The sequence below is a fragment of the Plutella xylostella genome, chromosome 20 (genome assembly GCF_932276165.1).
Source record: "Plutella xylostella chromosome 20, ilPluXylo3.1, whole genome shotgun sequence".
NCBI classification, from domain to species: Eukaryota; Metazoa; Arthropoda; class Insecta; order Lepidoptera; family Plutellidae; genus Plutella; species Plutella xylostella.
Window position 1 is genome coordinate 5,106,228 of NC_064000.1, and position 15,509 is coordinate 5,121,736.

At 37.8% G+C, this 15,509-nt stretch overlaps 2 protein-coding genes and 1 long non-coding RNA gene across 3 annotated transcripts in view; 2 read left to right on the forward strand and 1 right to left on the reverse strand.

The window, feature by feature from the left end:
• Positions 1-1,961: 1,961 nt before the first annotated feature.
• LOC105388644 (40S ribosomal protein S7) lies at positions 1,962-4,885 on the forward strand (the record flags this gene model as incomplete). The annotated part of the gene is given in 4 exon segments (NM_001305503.1): positions 1,962-2,125; positions 2,881-3,065; positions 3,604-3,751; positions 4,772-4,885. Coding segments are annotated over 4 exon segments (573 nt in total). The 3' UTR covers positions 4,850-4,885.
• A 350-nt stretch (positions 4,886-5,235) lies between these two features.
• Positions 5,236-9,079, reverse strand: LOC105388643 (probable peroxisomal membrane protein PEX13). The gene is made up of 5 exons (XM_011559584.3): positions 8,494-9,079; positions 7,868-8,004; positions 7,197-7,333; positions 6,680-6,845; positions 5,236-6,318 (listed from the first exon to the last, which is right to left on the reverse strand). Exons 1-5 carry the CDS (start codon positions 8,886-8,888, stop codon positions 6,011-6,013), a joined length of 1,143 nt encoding a protein of 380 aa, XP_011557886.3. The 5' UTR covers positions 8,889-9,079; the 3' UTR covers positions 5,236-6,010.
• A 132-nt stretch (positions 9,080-9,211) lies between these two features.
• LOC105388642 overlaps positions 9,212-15,509 on the forward strand; it is a 37,258-nt gene continuing 30,960 nt past the window's right edge. The window contains exons 1-2 of the long non-coding RNA XR_005253978.2: positions 9,212-9,363; positions 11,741-11,776. This is a non-coding gene — a long non-coding RNA (uncharacterized LOC105388642). The remainder of the gene's footprint in view (positions 9,364-11,740; positions 11,777-15,509) is intronic.

The window sequence follows — 15,509 nt, forward strand, 5'->3', positions numbered from 1 at the left end:
CACTTTATTTGGGTAAATTATGAAGTAACTATCATGTAACTATCGATGCAACGGCGCCGGCGGCGCCTCCATGCTTAGATTTCCCAATGGAAACGTTGTCTCCGTCATAAATAAATAACTTGATCGTACATTAACTCAAATGCATGATGCAGATTATAGATTGGCCGATTTAAGGTAGGAACGTACTTAACTACTGCTTATTTTCAATTATAACTCTATCTATAGATGACTGGTACTTACTTTCATACGATTTTGACAGGTTGTAACTTTAAGCCCCTGTTCCACAATGTCTGGTTAGTCGCTACCTGTCGGATAAAATACATGCTGTCACTGTCTAAAAAATAATAACAGAAAGTGACAGCATGTATTTTATCCGTCAGGTAGCCACTAACCAGACATTGTGGAACAGTCCCTAAATGTGTCAAAATAGTATGAAAGTAACTACTTACCAGTTATTGATACATAGAGTTATCCCGATAGCGTTGCGTGGGAAAAGTTAACAGTATCATTATGTCATACCTACATCTAAACTACCTACGAAATTTGTATGAAAATGCTAACTAACTAACTACCCACCAACTTAACATATTATCCCACGCAATGCCATATATGACACGGGTGCGAGGAACAAGAGTGTGTTATTATGTCCTACTTTTTCATACAAATTTAGAAGTTCAGACTTACATAATAGATGATTAAACGAACTCACAGAGTGAAGTTCTATCACTATTATATTTCATCGCTTCATTCTTCAGATATAATTTATTTATTTACCACTAGCTGTCCCCGCGCGCTTCGCTTCGCCTTAAAAAGTTTTCCCGTGGGAATTCCGGGATAAAAAGTAGCCTATGTTCTTTCCCAGGGTCTAGACCGTATGTATACCAAATTTCATTCAAATCCGTTCAGTAGTTTTGTCGTGAAAGAGTAACAGACAGACAGACAGACAGACAGACAGACAGACACAGTTACTTTCGCATTTATAATATTAGTTAGGATGTAGTCCCTTTCATAGTTAATGTGTTATGCGTGAGCATACGTGACGTGGCGTGGGATACGATGCCCACGCATCGTGGGCCCAGTATTTTTCTTCGTAGAAAATATTTCTTTGAAGCATTGGTACTTATATTAATAATTATTGTATCTCAACAAGTTAAGTATGAAATATTAACTAATAAGTAACAAATTAAACTTGCATCTGTCAATTTAGTATCTGAGATAGGTACGACTTTAAATGGCACACGTTTTCTCAATAAAGAGACAAAATGTTGTCACTAAAGGTGTTTTCGACAAATTTTGGCGTGGATAAAAATAAGTCTGGATAGACCTAGTTTTTTCGCTTACCCTAAAGTCTGTTTTTTTTAATTTCAGAAAAACCTAGTACTAAATACCTAGTTAGATAAAAACGGTTCATCAACTAACAGATGATTGTCCCATTAATAGAACTATACGTCACTTATGGGAATTTAGTATCTGAGATTAAAAAACAGATTTTAAAAACAATAACAAATATATTTTTATTAGGGAAAAATAATTTGTATCTGGCCACACTTTTTATCTATCTCTTTCTCTCCCGGTTTGTTCTCAAGGTAGCCGTCGTTGTGATATTTTTATGATTTCAATGAATTAAACCCTAAAATCTACTAAATACACGTCCCAAAAACTATTTTAATTATTGCTACATAATTTCCTCACAGTTTAAAGTTTGTGACGGTAATGATTCCTTGGATATTTATTGATGGAATATCCGCAGTCCCCAGTGTTCAACGATGTTTTCGTATACAAAACGGATGTATTCACTAGTGATATGTAAAAATACATGAGTTAATATCAGTGATCTACCAAGTGGTGTTCCTGGAGTCTCCCCAAGTGATATCTTTGAGGAAGTTTCAGTGTAAAAGTGTTTTCGAATCCTAACCTCAAAGGTGAAGTGTCATATGTTTGAAGTTGTGGTTATTATTTTCAGATGAGTTCGAAAATCATCAAGGCTAGCGCCGCCGAGCCCGATGGCTTCGAGACCTCGATCTCGCAGGCCCTGGTCGAGTTGGAGACCAACTCTGACCTGAAGGCGCAACTTAGGGAGTTATACATTACCAAGGCTAAAGAAGTTGAACTCCACAACAAAAAGGTAAGATCTTTGAGTGATAAGATGCTACAAAGGACTGATAATATCTCTTGTTAAAAGAAGTTGTACTTTAAAGGAGTTTTATTGGCCCCAAACCAAAATATTCAAAGTTTCAGTAGTTAACCTCAAACTACATTGTTGATGTGCTTTGCTGACTTCTAAATCCTGGATGTCTTCGAAAATGCACCAGGAAATTAGAAACTTAAAAGTGGCTACTTATAAAGAAGAGCAAATTAACAAACCATAATTCTACATAAGCCACTACTTGACAAACTCTTAGGTATTTTTAATCTTCTTATTCTTCTCTTGATATTGTAGGTGTAGCTCCTGTCATCCTTGTCTATCACAAGATTCGCAAGCACAAGCCATAATTATTGAGTGTGCCGCAATAAACAATTGAGTATTTATTGTGATGATAAAAATGAGTGTATTTAGTAAAATTATCTATAATTTTTCCACTCAGATCTTTATATGTATGAAATTTAGTCCTCTATTGTGATTGCTCTCTAGCTGAGGTACATAGTGTGTTGTTAGTGGAGTTGTGTGTAATACTGCATAGCCTATAGCAGGAGGATCCATGAAACTCGAAATATTATCAGTAGTATGTATTGTATTATGTGAGAGATATTTTACACTTTTTATCTAGGAATACTTTAAGGACTTTGATGATTTATCTACTTAAATGAGACTATTCGCCACCATTTAGCATAAGAATGGTATTATAAACATTAATTGAACCATCTGTTATATTATTCCAGTCAATCATCATCTACGTGCCCATGCCCAAGCTGAAGGCTTTCCAAAAGATCCAGATCAGACTTGTCCGTGAACTCGAGAAGAAATTCTCTGGCAAACACGTTGTCTTCATCGGTGACCGCAAGATCCTGCCCAAGCCCAGCCACAAGACCCGTGTCGCCAACAAACAGAAGAGGCCACGATCAAGGTTGGTTTGCTAATAGTAGTAGTTAATTTAGCCCTATGTCCTTTATAACTTATCAGATTGCTTATTACCAGTGCTGAGAGTTTTCTATGGATATTTTGAAGCGCTGGTCCAAAAATAGTATGAAACTGAAAGATGACGCAGTTCAGCTTTAGCTAGCTTTAAGCCTACATTAGAATTTTATCTTTGACATATATTTGCATTAATAGCTCTATTTCTACTCACAAAACATTTTTGTAATATTAATTTCTGCATCAAGTGCAAAATTACACATATTATAACAGCCTGCCCCTAAAAAATATTCATTTTAGCCTGTATAAATTAATTTACCATAACACTGACATAAAAGGCAGATCTTCTACCCTATGATTGCCCTAAGTCCTAAGAAAGTTCATTCCATAAACAACTTGAATATGTATAACTAGGATGTTAAATTGCTTTTGTTTTCTAACACCTTGCATGATGTGAATCGGTACCGTACCGTATATCGGACCAACTGCTGTTCTGTATACCATATTGATTAACAAACATCATATTCCAGGACCCTGACGTCAGTGTACGACGCGATCCTGGAGGACCTGGTGTTCCCCGCGGAGATCGTCGGCAAGCGCATCCGGATCAAGCTGGACGGCTCCCAGCTCATCAAGGTGCACCTGGACAAGAACCAGCAGACCACCATTGAACACAAGGTATGAGGGAGTTCTCTTTATGTACACTAATCTTGGGTTGTGCAGGGTGGTCATCATCAGTCTAGTATGGGTTTGCGTTATCTACTCTGATCTTGGGTTGTGATGATGTCATCATCATCAACAGCCTATAGCAGTCCACTGGTGGACGTAGGGCTTTGCCAAAGCACTGATGCGGTCTATAGCTTTCTGCATCCAATCCTTACCAGTCTCAGCCAGAGGGTGTCCTACACTAAGTTCCTTGTTGCATTCTCCACTGTGGGGGTGTAATGGATAGGGGCTCTACAATTTTGTTAAAATTATTGGTTACCCTTCTTCATAAATGAAAAATATAAAATGATGAATGGAAAATATCAATAATGTGGTAACTCAAAAATCCCACTGAAATGAAATGAGGACGAACTTATAAATAAGTAACTGTATAGCTAAGGTTGAAGACCTTACATTTTAACACAGCTTGATAAATAATTAATGTATGTTATATTTGGATTGTACTGTATTAGGAACCATTTCAAAATAATTCAAAAATCAACTTGGGTGATATCAACCAATGTTCAAAATGTAATCTTGTCTCTTAAAAACCTTTGTCTTGTAAAACCTTTTGTTGAATGCTGAAAGAAATATCACTATAGCCATCTATAGCTTTCAAGCAGAGATCAAGTAACATTGGCTGTATTATGTAATTAGTTAAGTTTTTTATAGTTTATAGTTGTTTGTTTCACTGCACTACTGCATTAGAATAGTTCTGTAATAGTGGTGTAAGTATTTTGTAATAATAAATAATAAATAATAATAAATAAATAAATCTACCAGATGAAGATAATAATACTGATATGAAGTGTAACTGTAACTTATCTCCAACATTCATTGAAATTGGTTTTTTAGCCACTGTCAGAAATAGAGAGGTGTTATAAGTTTAACGTGTCTGCGTAATCTGTATCTTTAGCGTAGCTCCGAAACGGCTGAACCGATTTTCATTTTGTTTTGTCTGCAATACTGACAGATGCTCTCTTTTGCCTGCAGGTGGACACCTTCCAGTCTGTCTACAAGAAGCTGACGGGGCGTGAAGTCACCTTCGAGTTCCCGGAACCCTACTTGTAAATTAGACATAACTTTACAATAAAACACTAAAAAAATTATTTACCTCTTTCATTTATGTGCTCAGGAACAAAGGTCATGAAGTTGAAATAGTATCCATGTGGATAGATAAACAATCTGCTGCCGCTTAACAGGTTCGTTATCGACGTTTAATATACGGCGCTAAATCTAAAATCGAAATCGACGACCATAACAGACCTGTGCCGCGGCCGCTGTTATGTGCGGACGCTCTCATTCTATCTTGCTCTTATTATAGATGGAAGTTTACAAGTAGGTAAAATAATTATTATAGAATTTGGATTTCCCTAGGAATATAAGTAGGTACCTAATGTACTTGTCTCGAGAGAAATAGACAAATTAGAAAGTTTTCGCAAGCAAACAAGCGCTTATATATTTTTACATTTATTAGCAAAAGCTTAAATAATAACTCCATTCTATTTACAATCAGTCCATCCCATAACTACCTATAAACATTTAAAATTTTAATACAATGGTAGCGTACCTAATCAAAATACATTAGTCTAAATAATAAATGCCATTATTTTAATGTAAGTCCCAGAATAAACTTGCAACAAAACAGAAACGAGTAGGATGTACCACAAAAACAACAGCTTGGCACAATATTTCCTACCATAATAATAAACAGTTAACATACGATTTGCTCATTCCTGATATCCTAGAGGCGGAAGCATGAATGAAATGGGTTTAATTAATCTCATTTTTTACTGAAATATAAATTGATATTTGTCAACTGTAGCTTATAAATGATCACGTATCAATGATTGCAATTAAGTTTACCAATCATACACAAATAATTGTAAATTACTGGATGCCTAAATAATACAAATTAGATACCCTAACCAATCACATTATATCTAAAAGGAGAGCATAGATTTAAAAGTTATTTTTCAACTTAATTTTAAGTTACAAGTTAAGTTTAATTCGTTATCATAACACAGTAATGGAATTTATGACTAAAACCATATTTCAGGCCCAGAAAACCTCTAATCATAATTAATATGGACTCTATTTTGTTGTGATTGATCCACAAGCAATAAAATATCTTATACATTGGAGATAATCATTGTGACTAAATAACTATCTACTATCAATTTATACTCATTTTCACCATGACTACAAGACACACAGCACCGTCACCCCAACCTATAACTCATCCTTGTAATATTTCTCCAAGTCCTCCATTGGTGGTGCCTCCTCTTTAGGCGCTTCAATACTGACACTCTCAACACTGGGCCTGATGACTTTGATGTAGTTGACCGGGACGAGTCCAGCTGTTTGTCTGTCAGTAGACCCCATCAGCCAGCCAGAGTTCCAGAGGTTACCCTGGAGGTTCTGGGAAGCCAGGTGGATGACCTGGTTGGTTGAGAAGCTGATCTCTTGGGGGGAAGCCGCTTGGTAGTCGAATTGGGCGACTGCCTTCAGAGGGCTCTGCCAGGTTTTGGGGTCATTTACTGGAACAATGGACAGTGGTTTAATAAGGATAAAGGTATGCATATTTTGGAAGGAGCTGATTCAAAGATCATTTTATGGCTATAACAGCCCAGCGGAGTCCATATGTCGCCGCCTGCCAGCTTATGGCGTGGCTGTCGGCTATCGGCTCTGCTTTAGGTTCAGGATATTTTTAAGAAGGTGGCAACTACCATAAAATATTTCCTAAGCTTGAATATTTGAATGTATTGTTTGTATAGCTGCTGACTCGCTGTAATAACATGCTTAACATTTGACTTGTAACATGATAACAGCGAGCGAAAATTCAATATCAATCAGTCGCCACCTAAAACATTCCCACAGGTTCTCAGAACAAGCACTCACATCGCTCCTGCAGCGTCGAGCTCAGGCCGCGCATCATCCGCAACACGATGTAGGGCGCGGCGGTGATGACTCCGAAGAACAGTAGGATGGGCCAGCTGGACCCGCGCGCGCGCTGCTCCGGCGTGGCTGAGCCGGCCTGTGTGGCTGCCACGGCTTCCGCCCACGCCTGGAGGGGAAGTTGGGAGTTATTGTTCTGAGGTTTGTATGATGTTTAAAATACCTACAATACAACTTTGAGGAAAAACACACAACTTAAATTACGTTACAAGAAAAAGCACAATAGGTGGCCTTACCGCTAAAAGCAATCTCTTCCAGGCAACCTAATGTTTACTTTGTCTTGTTTGTTTGTGGATGCATGATAATCTGTAGGATGGGCAACTGTATTTTTGGTTGCTATATTGACTATACTAATAACCAGAAAAATCTTATGTACCTAAATTAACCTCTTGCGTCCCGAAGTCGAAGATTTCATTTGTGTCTGATTATAAGGGATTTTAGAGAAGATCCTATAGCCAACCTTAAACTCGGCTTCTGTTCTGATGCCAAGCAGCACGAGTAGCTTCCTGATCAGCCAGTTGATGGATCTGAACACCGCAAATGTGGACCAGACCTGGGCAAACATTGACCGCAGTCTTCCAAAGTTCTCTGCTACACCTGTAAAAAATGATGTATGGTTGAGTTTTTTTTTTTAACTCAGCAAATGCATTATGTGGTGTTGTGGTTTATACAAATATTTTTTAGTAATTTGGATATTTGTTATTGTGTTCAAATTATGTGTAAAAGGCATGAGACACAAAAATAAATTTAACTTCAGAAACTGCCATCACAATGGTAAAGTATTTACAAAGGCTAAGCAAAATACCTATTTGCTTATGAATGCCAACAAACACTAGCTAAGACAATAGGCATTGAATATACTTAATGAGGTACTTTAAATTGTTTCCCACTGTACATAATTATAGTGTAAACAGTTTATTTATAGCTCATAATCTCATTAAAAATATATTCATTGAACCCAGTTCTTTGTAATTTCTTTTTCAAACACTGAAACTTATGAAAGTGCTTTCCATCTTTGTTTTCAGCTTAATCTTTTGCATCCTGAAGTTGTAATATAACACACATAGATTTTTATTGTGTTTGATTTCATGGGATTCAACCGGTACAAAGGTTAATAATTGAAAAACTTACCTAATATAGCCCTAAAAGAGCTGCTTAGAGCAAAGAAAGTATTCTCTAGCATCATTGCCACACTTCCAACAGCATAAACCACACTTTGTATTGACTCAAAGGCTGGTCTAGAACTTTCTTCTGCCATTTGTATAAATCTGAAAAGTGTACAGTATAATCTTTAGTCCACAATTAGGTGAGGGTTATTTTATTCCGGAAGGAAGATAAGCTCTGTATATGGCTTTCACGAGTAGAACTTTTTTATATAGTACAAAATGATATCCCCTGGATTGCATTCTAGCCAGGCCAGCTTCTGTGAAAACTGTAGCAGCAAGCCTGGATGTTAGGCACTTGGTTGAACCAAGAATAGATACTCTTGTTTCTATAGTAGATAGACATGGTAACAAGAGTGATATCCAGCAGTGATGATTATGATTGTCAGATGATTATGGGCTGATGTTGATGATGCAGTATACGGCGGAAATAAGCCTATAGCAGATACATGTGTACATTGTAAGTATAAATAAGAAAACACTGATAAACACTATCACTTTTCTTATCTAGGATTAACATTTTGCAGATAAACAAGTTCAAATGTAAATTATCTATGATGTACTATGTTCGTTGATATTAAAACAATAATTTACCTATTTTCAGCGTCACCATACATCGGTCCAGCCCCCATTCGGTTGTAGCCTCCATACATACCACCCATACCACTCATTCCATAGCCCCCCATACCGCCCATGCCATATCCGCCCATACCTCCCATGCCATAGCCACTGCTCATGCCGTAGCCACCCATGCCATAGGATCCACCCAGTCCACCCATCCCTCCATATCCGTATCCTGAATTTAGCCCATAACTGGGCTGCAAGCTCATGCTGTCAAGTCTCGGTGGCGGGGGCGGGGGCGCCAGCGGCAGGTTCGCAGTGGACGTCGACGGTATAGGGTTACGAAACGACGGACTATCGAGTCCAAGACTTGTGGCTGCGTTCGATAAACAGGGGTCAGAGTTTAACTCTTTCGTTGGCATACTCATTTTGCTGTATTGTTTACACACACTGTCCTATGGTCAATGTAGCACTGGTTTAGTTTCTATAAAACAGGAACTTTACACTATTTACGCTCCATTAGGTGGTGAATTAGTATAATTTGTTTTAGTTTAAAATAAATATTTCTAACAAATTGAACAACATCCACTCACTGTGACGAACTTTTTAACAATAAAAAAAATAAATGTCAAATTAGTGTTGCCAGCGTTATCATAAATGTATTAAATAACTACCCATTTTACTGGCCCAATGAATGGGCAGCTGACACGACGTTAGACCCACAGACCTACTACTAAGGTTTGACAGACTACTCTGTGATCTACTGTCGATCTATCTAGTCTATGATCAAAAGGGTGTCAAGAAGTCATCAATATTAAAGTTTTTGTTGTTTTCGTGTATTTAGCTGTGATTTTTGTCCATAAACTGAATAAGTGCACCTTTAAAAGTTAACACACCGTCTGGGTAAGTTTTTTCTTAGTATACCATTCATTATACCGCTTGTATTCTTTAATTTTCTTACCAATCTGTTGTCGTAACTTTTGTCTCATATTTTCTGGTATTTGTTATGATTAAATGTTTACATGGTTAATATAAACACGAGGAACCTGCTCAGGCTTCGTACCATGCATGCATTTAGCTTTAGAACTTTCGTAAAGTAGTATTAAAACGTTGTTTTTTATGGCGTCGTTTCGACCGGTTCTGGTTTGATATCTTTCGATTGACTCGGTATCAATCAGAGTCAATTACTCTTCGGTGTCGCTGGCTGGTTGCCCGTAATGAGGGTTCATTGCTGTTGACTTCTAAATGTGGAAATCGCGAACTTAATACGTCAATTGAACATTGGCACTGTGACTTTGTACTGTAACCCTTACTCAGCTTATTTTGCATTTCTAGCAAGTTCCATTGAACTGTGTCAATTGAATTGTGCATAGCTCCAGTAGGTATCTAGTGTTTATAATTGTAAGGTAGAACATTAAGACTTAAATGTTTTTAGTAAGTTCTGTTGGTAACATCAATGTAGGTGTCCTAATTAACATAGAAGTTCATTAATTTATGTATCAGAATATAATCTATCAAAAGATGTTGTGTATTTTACAAATAAAGTACTTATATTAATGAAAATTTGTAAAATAACCTTATTGCACAATTACAAACTGAAATTCTTTCTGGTCACTGGTAAGGTAATAGTATGATATTTATTATGTGGGTTCCTGCTCCTATCAAATGTATTGTTTAGCTGATAGATTTTAAGTTTACCTTCGTACATAACATTAACTACAACATTTTCCTCAACCTCTAGTGTCCCACTGCTGGGCAAAGGTCATTATATAAATATACATATATTTTTTGTAACTTTTGTCCATGTTTTTTTGTACAAATAAAGAATATCTATTCTAATCTGTAATATACACATCTTACATAAATAATAATGATAATAATCTTACCTTTACATAAACTTCAGACTATACCCAAGTATCTAGCTACTGTTAAAGAATTTCTTTTGTAATTTATTCTCCTTAGTGACAGAGCCTTTGTGAAATGGCGGTACTGTAATATTATGATAATCAATTTGATGTGAAATAAAGCACATTTCTATCTCTTACAGTGACATTTCTACTGACAGGGGGTCAGGTTTCTTTGCAGCCAACTGTACACTAGGAGCCCACTGTATACCAGCTAACTAATAGACCTGCCAAAGAAGAATTCATCTGTTAATATTGAATCTAACAAAATTGTCACTGACAAAACACTTCAATAACTAAAACATCCAATAACTTTTTATGAATAAGAGGATTATACTATACTACTACTATATTTGATACAGGAGACATAAAAAAACACAGCTGGAAAACCAGTAGGTAGAAGCTTAATAAAAACGTTGCAATTTCCACTATCAAGTTTCCAGTCCAGTAAAAGGCGCTTTTCCATTTTCAAAAAAGCGAAATTCCATTTCCAAACGAGTTATGTCGACGGAAGCGGGAACCGCGCGTATTTCCGGCAACCGTCGCCGTGACGGCCTCACTGCGAAATGGAACGCGGCACAGGATACTCGCGCAAATTAGAGATGCTACATAAGATTTAAATAACATACATAAGTTCTACATACACTCGCGAGTGATAAAAAAGTTCCGGTGTATGGCACCAAATCACTCCTAAACGAAAAAGGCTAGCTTAAGGGGAAGTATAAGGCCAACTAGCGCCGCCAATTGATTAAAAAATCTACCGATTAACAATATTTTTTTTTTCGAAAACTGTTACGTTTCATTCTAATTCCAATTATTACAACCTTACCTCCCAATCCAATGTAATCTGGCGAAAACGATATTAACTTCTACATTCTAGATACTACGTATTGGGAAGTAGGTACTAAATATTGGATTTCTTCCAGTAAACCATATTACGTAAGGGAAAGAAGACACTGCATGCACCCACTACAAGTGGATACACTAGGCGCAAACTGTCACAGAATCAGGGTACGGGGTTGCTCCGTTGCTCCCGTTTCCAGCGCACCATTGTGCATAGTTGCGGCGTCCGCCACTGCGGGTCACTGTGACGATACTTACGATATTATTATTATTATGTTGCACTCACGAGCAATGAAAAAGTTACAATGACTTAGCGCTAAATTACTCCTAAACTGAAAAAATAGCTTATGACGCTGTCTGCCATATGAAAGTAGGTACATTTAACAGCGCATCAGGATATTACCAACTTTGTATTTCGTTCTGGAGTAATTGGGTGCTCTGTCACTGAAACTTTTTCATTGCTCGTATATTAGTATTGTGTATATTTGACGGCTACAGAGGTATGTGAATAAATAAAATGATCTTCGTTTCAGGTGAAGCCATTGGTGTCAGCCGCTGATCTTCACTTGGTAAGTAGAAATAATGAAGTCTTTACCCGAAAAATATATAGCATACTTTCGCATTTTGTGTCTTCTTGCCAACATTAATAAAAATCATTGTAAAAACACACCAACCAGAAGAACAAAACTCAGAGTAAACAACGCATAAACCGTTTTCTAAATTCCGTGGCCAAAAACGGGCATCACTGCAATCATGATCACGAAAATATTTCGTCTCATCGTGACGGTAGACCATGCGTCCCAGTTACCCCATTTTTTGCGACTCGTCGAAAGTGAGTCCACTTCGTCTAGTTTTTTTAGTCGTCCACTTTAGACCTGCCCTGGAGCCTCTGACGACTAATTAGGTCTTGGCATGGTGACCTAGAAACGTGGGTTATGCTTAAGCACGCGTTCCTATACGGTGCTCTAGCACTCAAGAATGTTGAGGACTGTCAGGCTAATCCGAGTTAAGGGAGATGGATTAGTCTGACTTCACTCAAGAGCTTGCGTATTTGAAATTATCTTCTGATGATAACTGTCTTGGTAAGTTCTAATAGTTGTAATGAATGTTAGTGCTGCGGCGGTGCCATTTCGCATTCCGAAATGAAGTGATTTGTTGCGCTGCGTCTCTTGTTACCATAACTCAACCTATACATGTACATAGATTCAGGTAGATGAAGAAGGTAGCTAGTTTGGTATCAGTTCAGTTCTGAAAGCACTATGAATATGCTACTTATGTATTTGCTATGCCAAAAACTTACCGAACCCCAGAGTATTATGTAGTATTCTGTGCCGAACCCTCTGTCTGATAGTACTTATATACTCTTTGTTGAATGCAACCAATTCAAGACCAATGGTCGCTTTTTAAGTCCTCCCAAACTGCCCGAATCAGAGGTGTCCCGAAATATTATAAGTTAGTAAGTCGCGAATCTCAATAAACATTTTTATTCGTCTAAATAGATGAGTCATCGAGTTCGTGATCATTATCGTGCAGACACTCGCATGTATGATCGGATGTACTTGATGGGTTACTCTCTTACACGATAAACTAAGTTTCAGAGCGCTGCTGCACGAGCCACAACTCTATCTCGTTGGATTAAACGTGCCGATTGCACGACAGCTCTCGTTCGTTCGTTTTTCGGCAGTATAGAGTAACCCTCTTGTTCTATCGGTGTTGTGATCGATTCGTCATAGCCATTCGATACGCGCGGCTTAGCCCGGCTTAAAATATCAGCCAACAGCTGAGCAGCTACCGATGGAATAAAGTTAATAAACTTTTTGTTCGAATATGTGTGTCTGTATGATTTATTACTGCGCTAGGAGGTTTTTGACCGTACGTTTTTGTTGTTTGCTCGGCTTGAATCAATTTGCGTCGCTGTTGTTAATTCGGGATCCTCCCTACATTAATGTTTATAAATCTTATTCTAATTGATATCATACAAGCTGATCACATAAGCTACAATTTGTGGCTACGTGGCTGTTGTCAACCCTCTTTGTTTTATCTAAGCATGCATTTATAATTTTATATAAAATTAATGCTGTTTGAATTAACGTGCTAGTTAACATCTTTAATTAACAAAGACGAGGCATTGTTCAGTTTTTTCGAATTTCAAAACAAAAAGGAACTTTTTTTCGAAACTTAATTAACACTTTTAATTTTGAATGAGTTCTTAACCAAAGTCAACTAGCGGTTTCATTAGCCGTGAATTAAGTTTCTCACGTTATAAAAACTGTTAACCATTTGAAATGCCTCTTTTATTTTTAGTACCTACGGTGCTGCTGTAGTGAATTAAGTGGTGATTCATGGTGTCTTGCTCTTCAACTGACAAATTATCGTCTCGAGTCGACATTTTTCGAATAATGTTGGTGCCTTGGCAGTAGCAATGATTTTAATGTTTTGACAAATAACCGTAAATGAACACACTTACAGTATGCAGGGCTAAGCATACTTCCATAATATGTGAAGATTAACATTCATTGCTAAGTCATCTAGCAATACATGTATATACGCTTATTGAACACCTGCATCCGTTTCGTTTTTGGGCTACGTAAATATGATCACGTGTCCCAGTACCGCGCACAGCTTAAATGGCTCCCCATTCGAGATCGTAGAAATCTACGGATTCTATGTCTCCTCTTCTCTGTTCTCCACGAGCCAAATACTCCCCCTTACCTTAAGTCCATGTTTAGCTTTCTTTCTGACACTCACACTCGTCATCTCCGTTCCTCCCATAATCATCTATTAGCACTGCCCTCCTTCCATTCAGGTTTCATGTCAGACTCTTTCGCTGTCACCGCTGTGCGTCTTTGGAATAATCTTCCCGACAACATTAGGAAAGCTCCTTCTCGCAATGTCTTCAAGCGACTAACCCGTGCTCATTTTCTCAGCAAGTTAGATAAATAGCATTTTCGTGTACCTCTTTGAATATTATTATTATGTATGTATATATTTATATATAATTTATAGTATAATATCTAAGTATATTTTATGTATTTCTATTAATTTAATTATCTAGTGACTATATTTAGTTTTTCCTGTTTATTTTTTTTTTTTTTTTTGCACCTTTCTACTTGTTTTCTTGTACCTCCTGTAGGTTGGCTGGTCGAAAATGCTTTTAGCATTAAGTCCACCTTTTGTACACTTATGTTATATTTGTGCAATAAAGTATTAAATAAATAAATATATTATTATGTAAAACTAGATACATGATTTCCGCAGGATATTAGATAAATATTATCTTTAGTGCACCTACTCAGTTGAAGGAGTGGGTACATCCATTCAGCTTGGAAGCAACGTCATAATAATTGTACAGGCGGCTTATCATTATCATAATGACACCGAACAGCTGATGGCTGTTATCGCTCTAACCAACAATAGGACTACTACCATTATATTCCATTGCATTTCCCCCCACAGTCGTTTCCTATGGAACATTCGCTTTGTTCTTTTTTCAAAACTGTACGGTTCGCTCTAAGCTTTAATGTTTTATGCCAGCAGTAAGTGGTGTTCGGATGCGGTAATTTTTGCGGTAACCATTAATTTAATGCGGCAATTCTGCCCATGAATCCAGGTGGATGGCCTTTGCGACGTTTATCGAAGACGAGCCGACGGACGTATTCTGGGGTCACTATTTCGGTATCGAGTGCCATATGTGTGGTTGCGCTCAAGCGTGTGCACAATATTTAGATGTTGGAGGTAATCTGAGCTCGATATTCAAACTGCATTGGCGTCACCGTTTGCGGCATTAGCAGTTTTGTATTTGGAACAGGTTTTAGATGTGGGCTACGCTAGTTTATGCGCCGGGTGTGGGCTGCCTGGCTGCGTCTACGTGCATCCTCGACAACCGGCTGGCTTAGACGAGATTACGTTAGCAAGGAGCGATGACACCGTCCCGGGAGAGTAAACAAACAAGGATCGCGAGAAGTGCTCTCAGCCCCTCGGTGTCTGAACGAAGCGAAGCGGATCGTCGATCCCCTGAACATGTTTTGATTAGAAAACATTGCAGAACAATATTATTATTATGGGTTTTTGATTATTAATTACCAAAATAGTATCATTTCACGTTTCAGCTGCCAAAACGTTTCATTAACGAGGTGCTTGTATTAAAGAGCAGCCGATATCGAGAAAATTACGGAGCCATTGTTGCGGGTCGGCATACCGGTGCATTTCGCATCAGACGCCGGCTGCCGGCTTCATGTGACAAGCTAAGTGCGGAGGCGGCAAGATGTGTTGTCGTGTTTCAGGAACATCGATTGGCGTTCC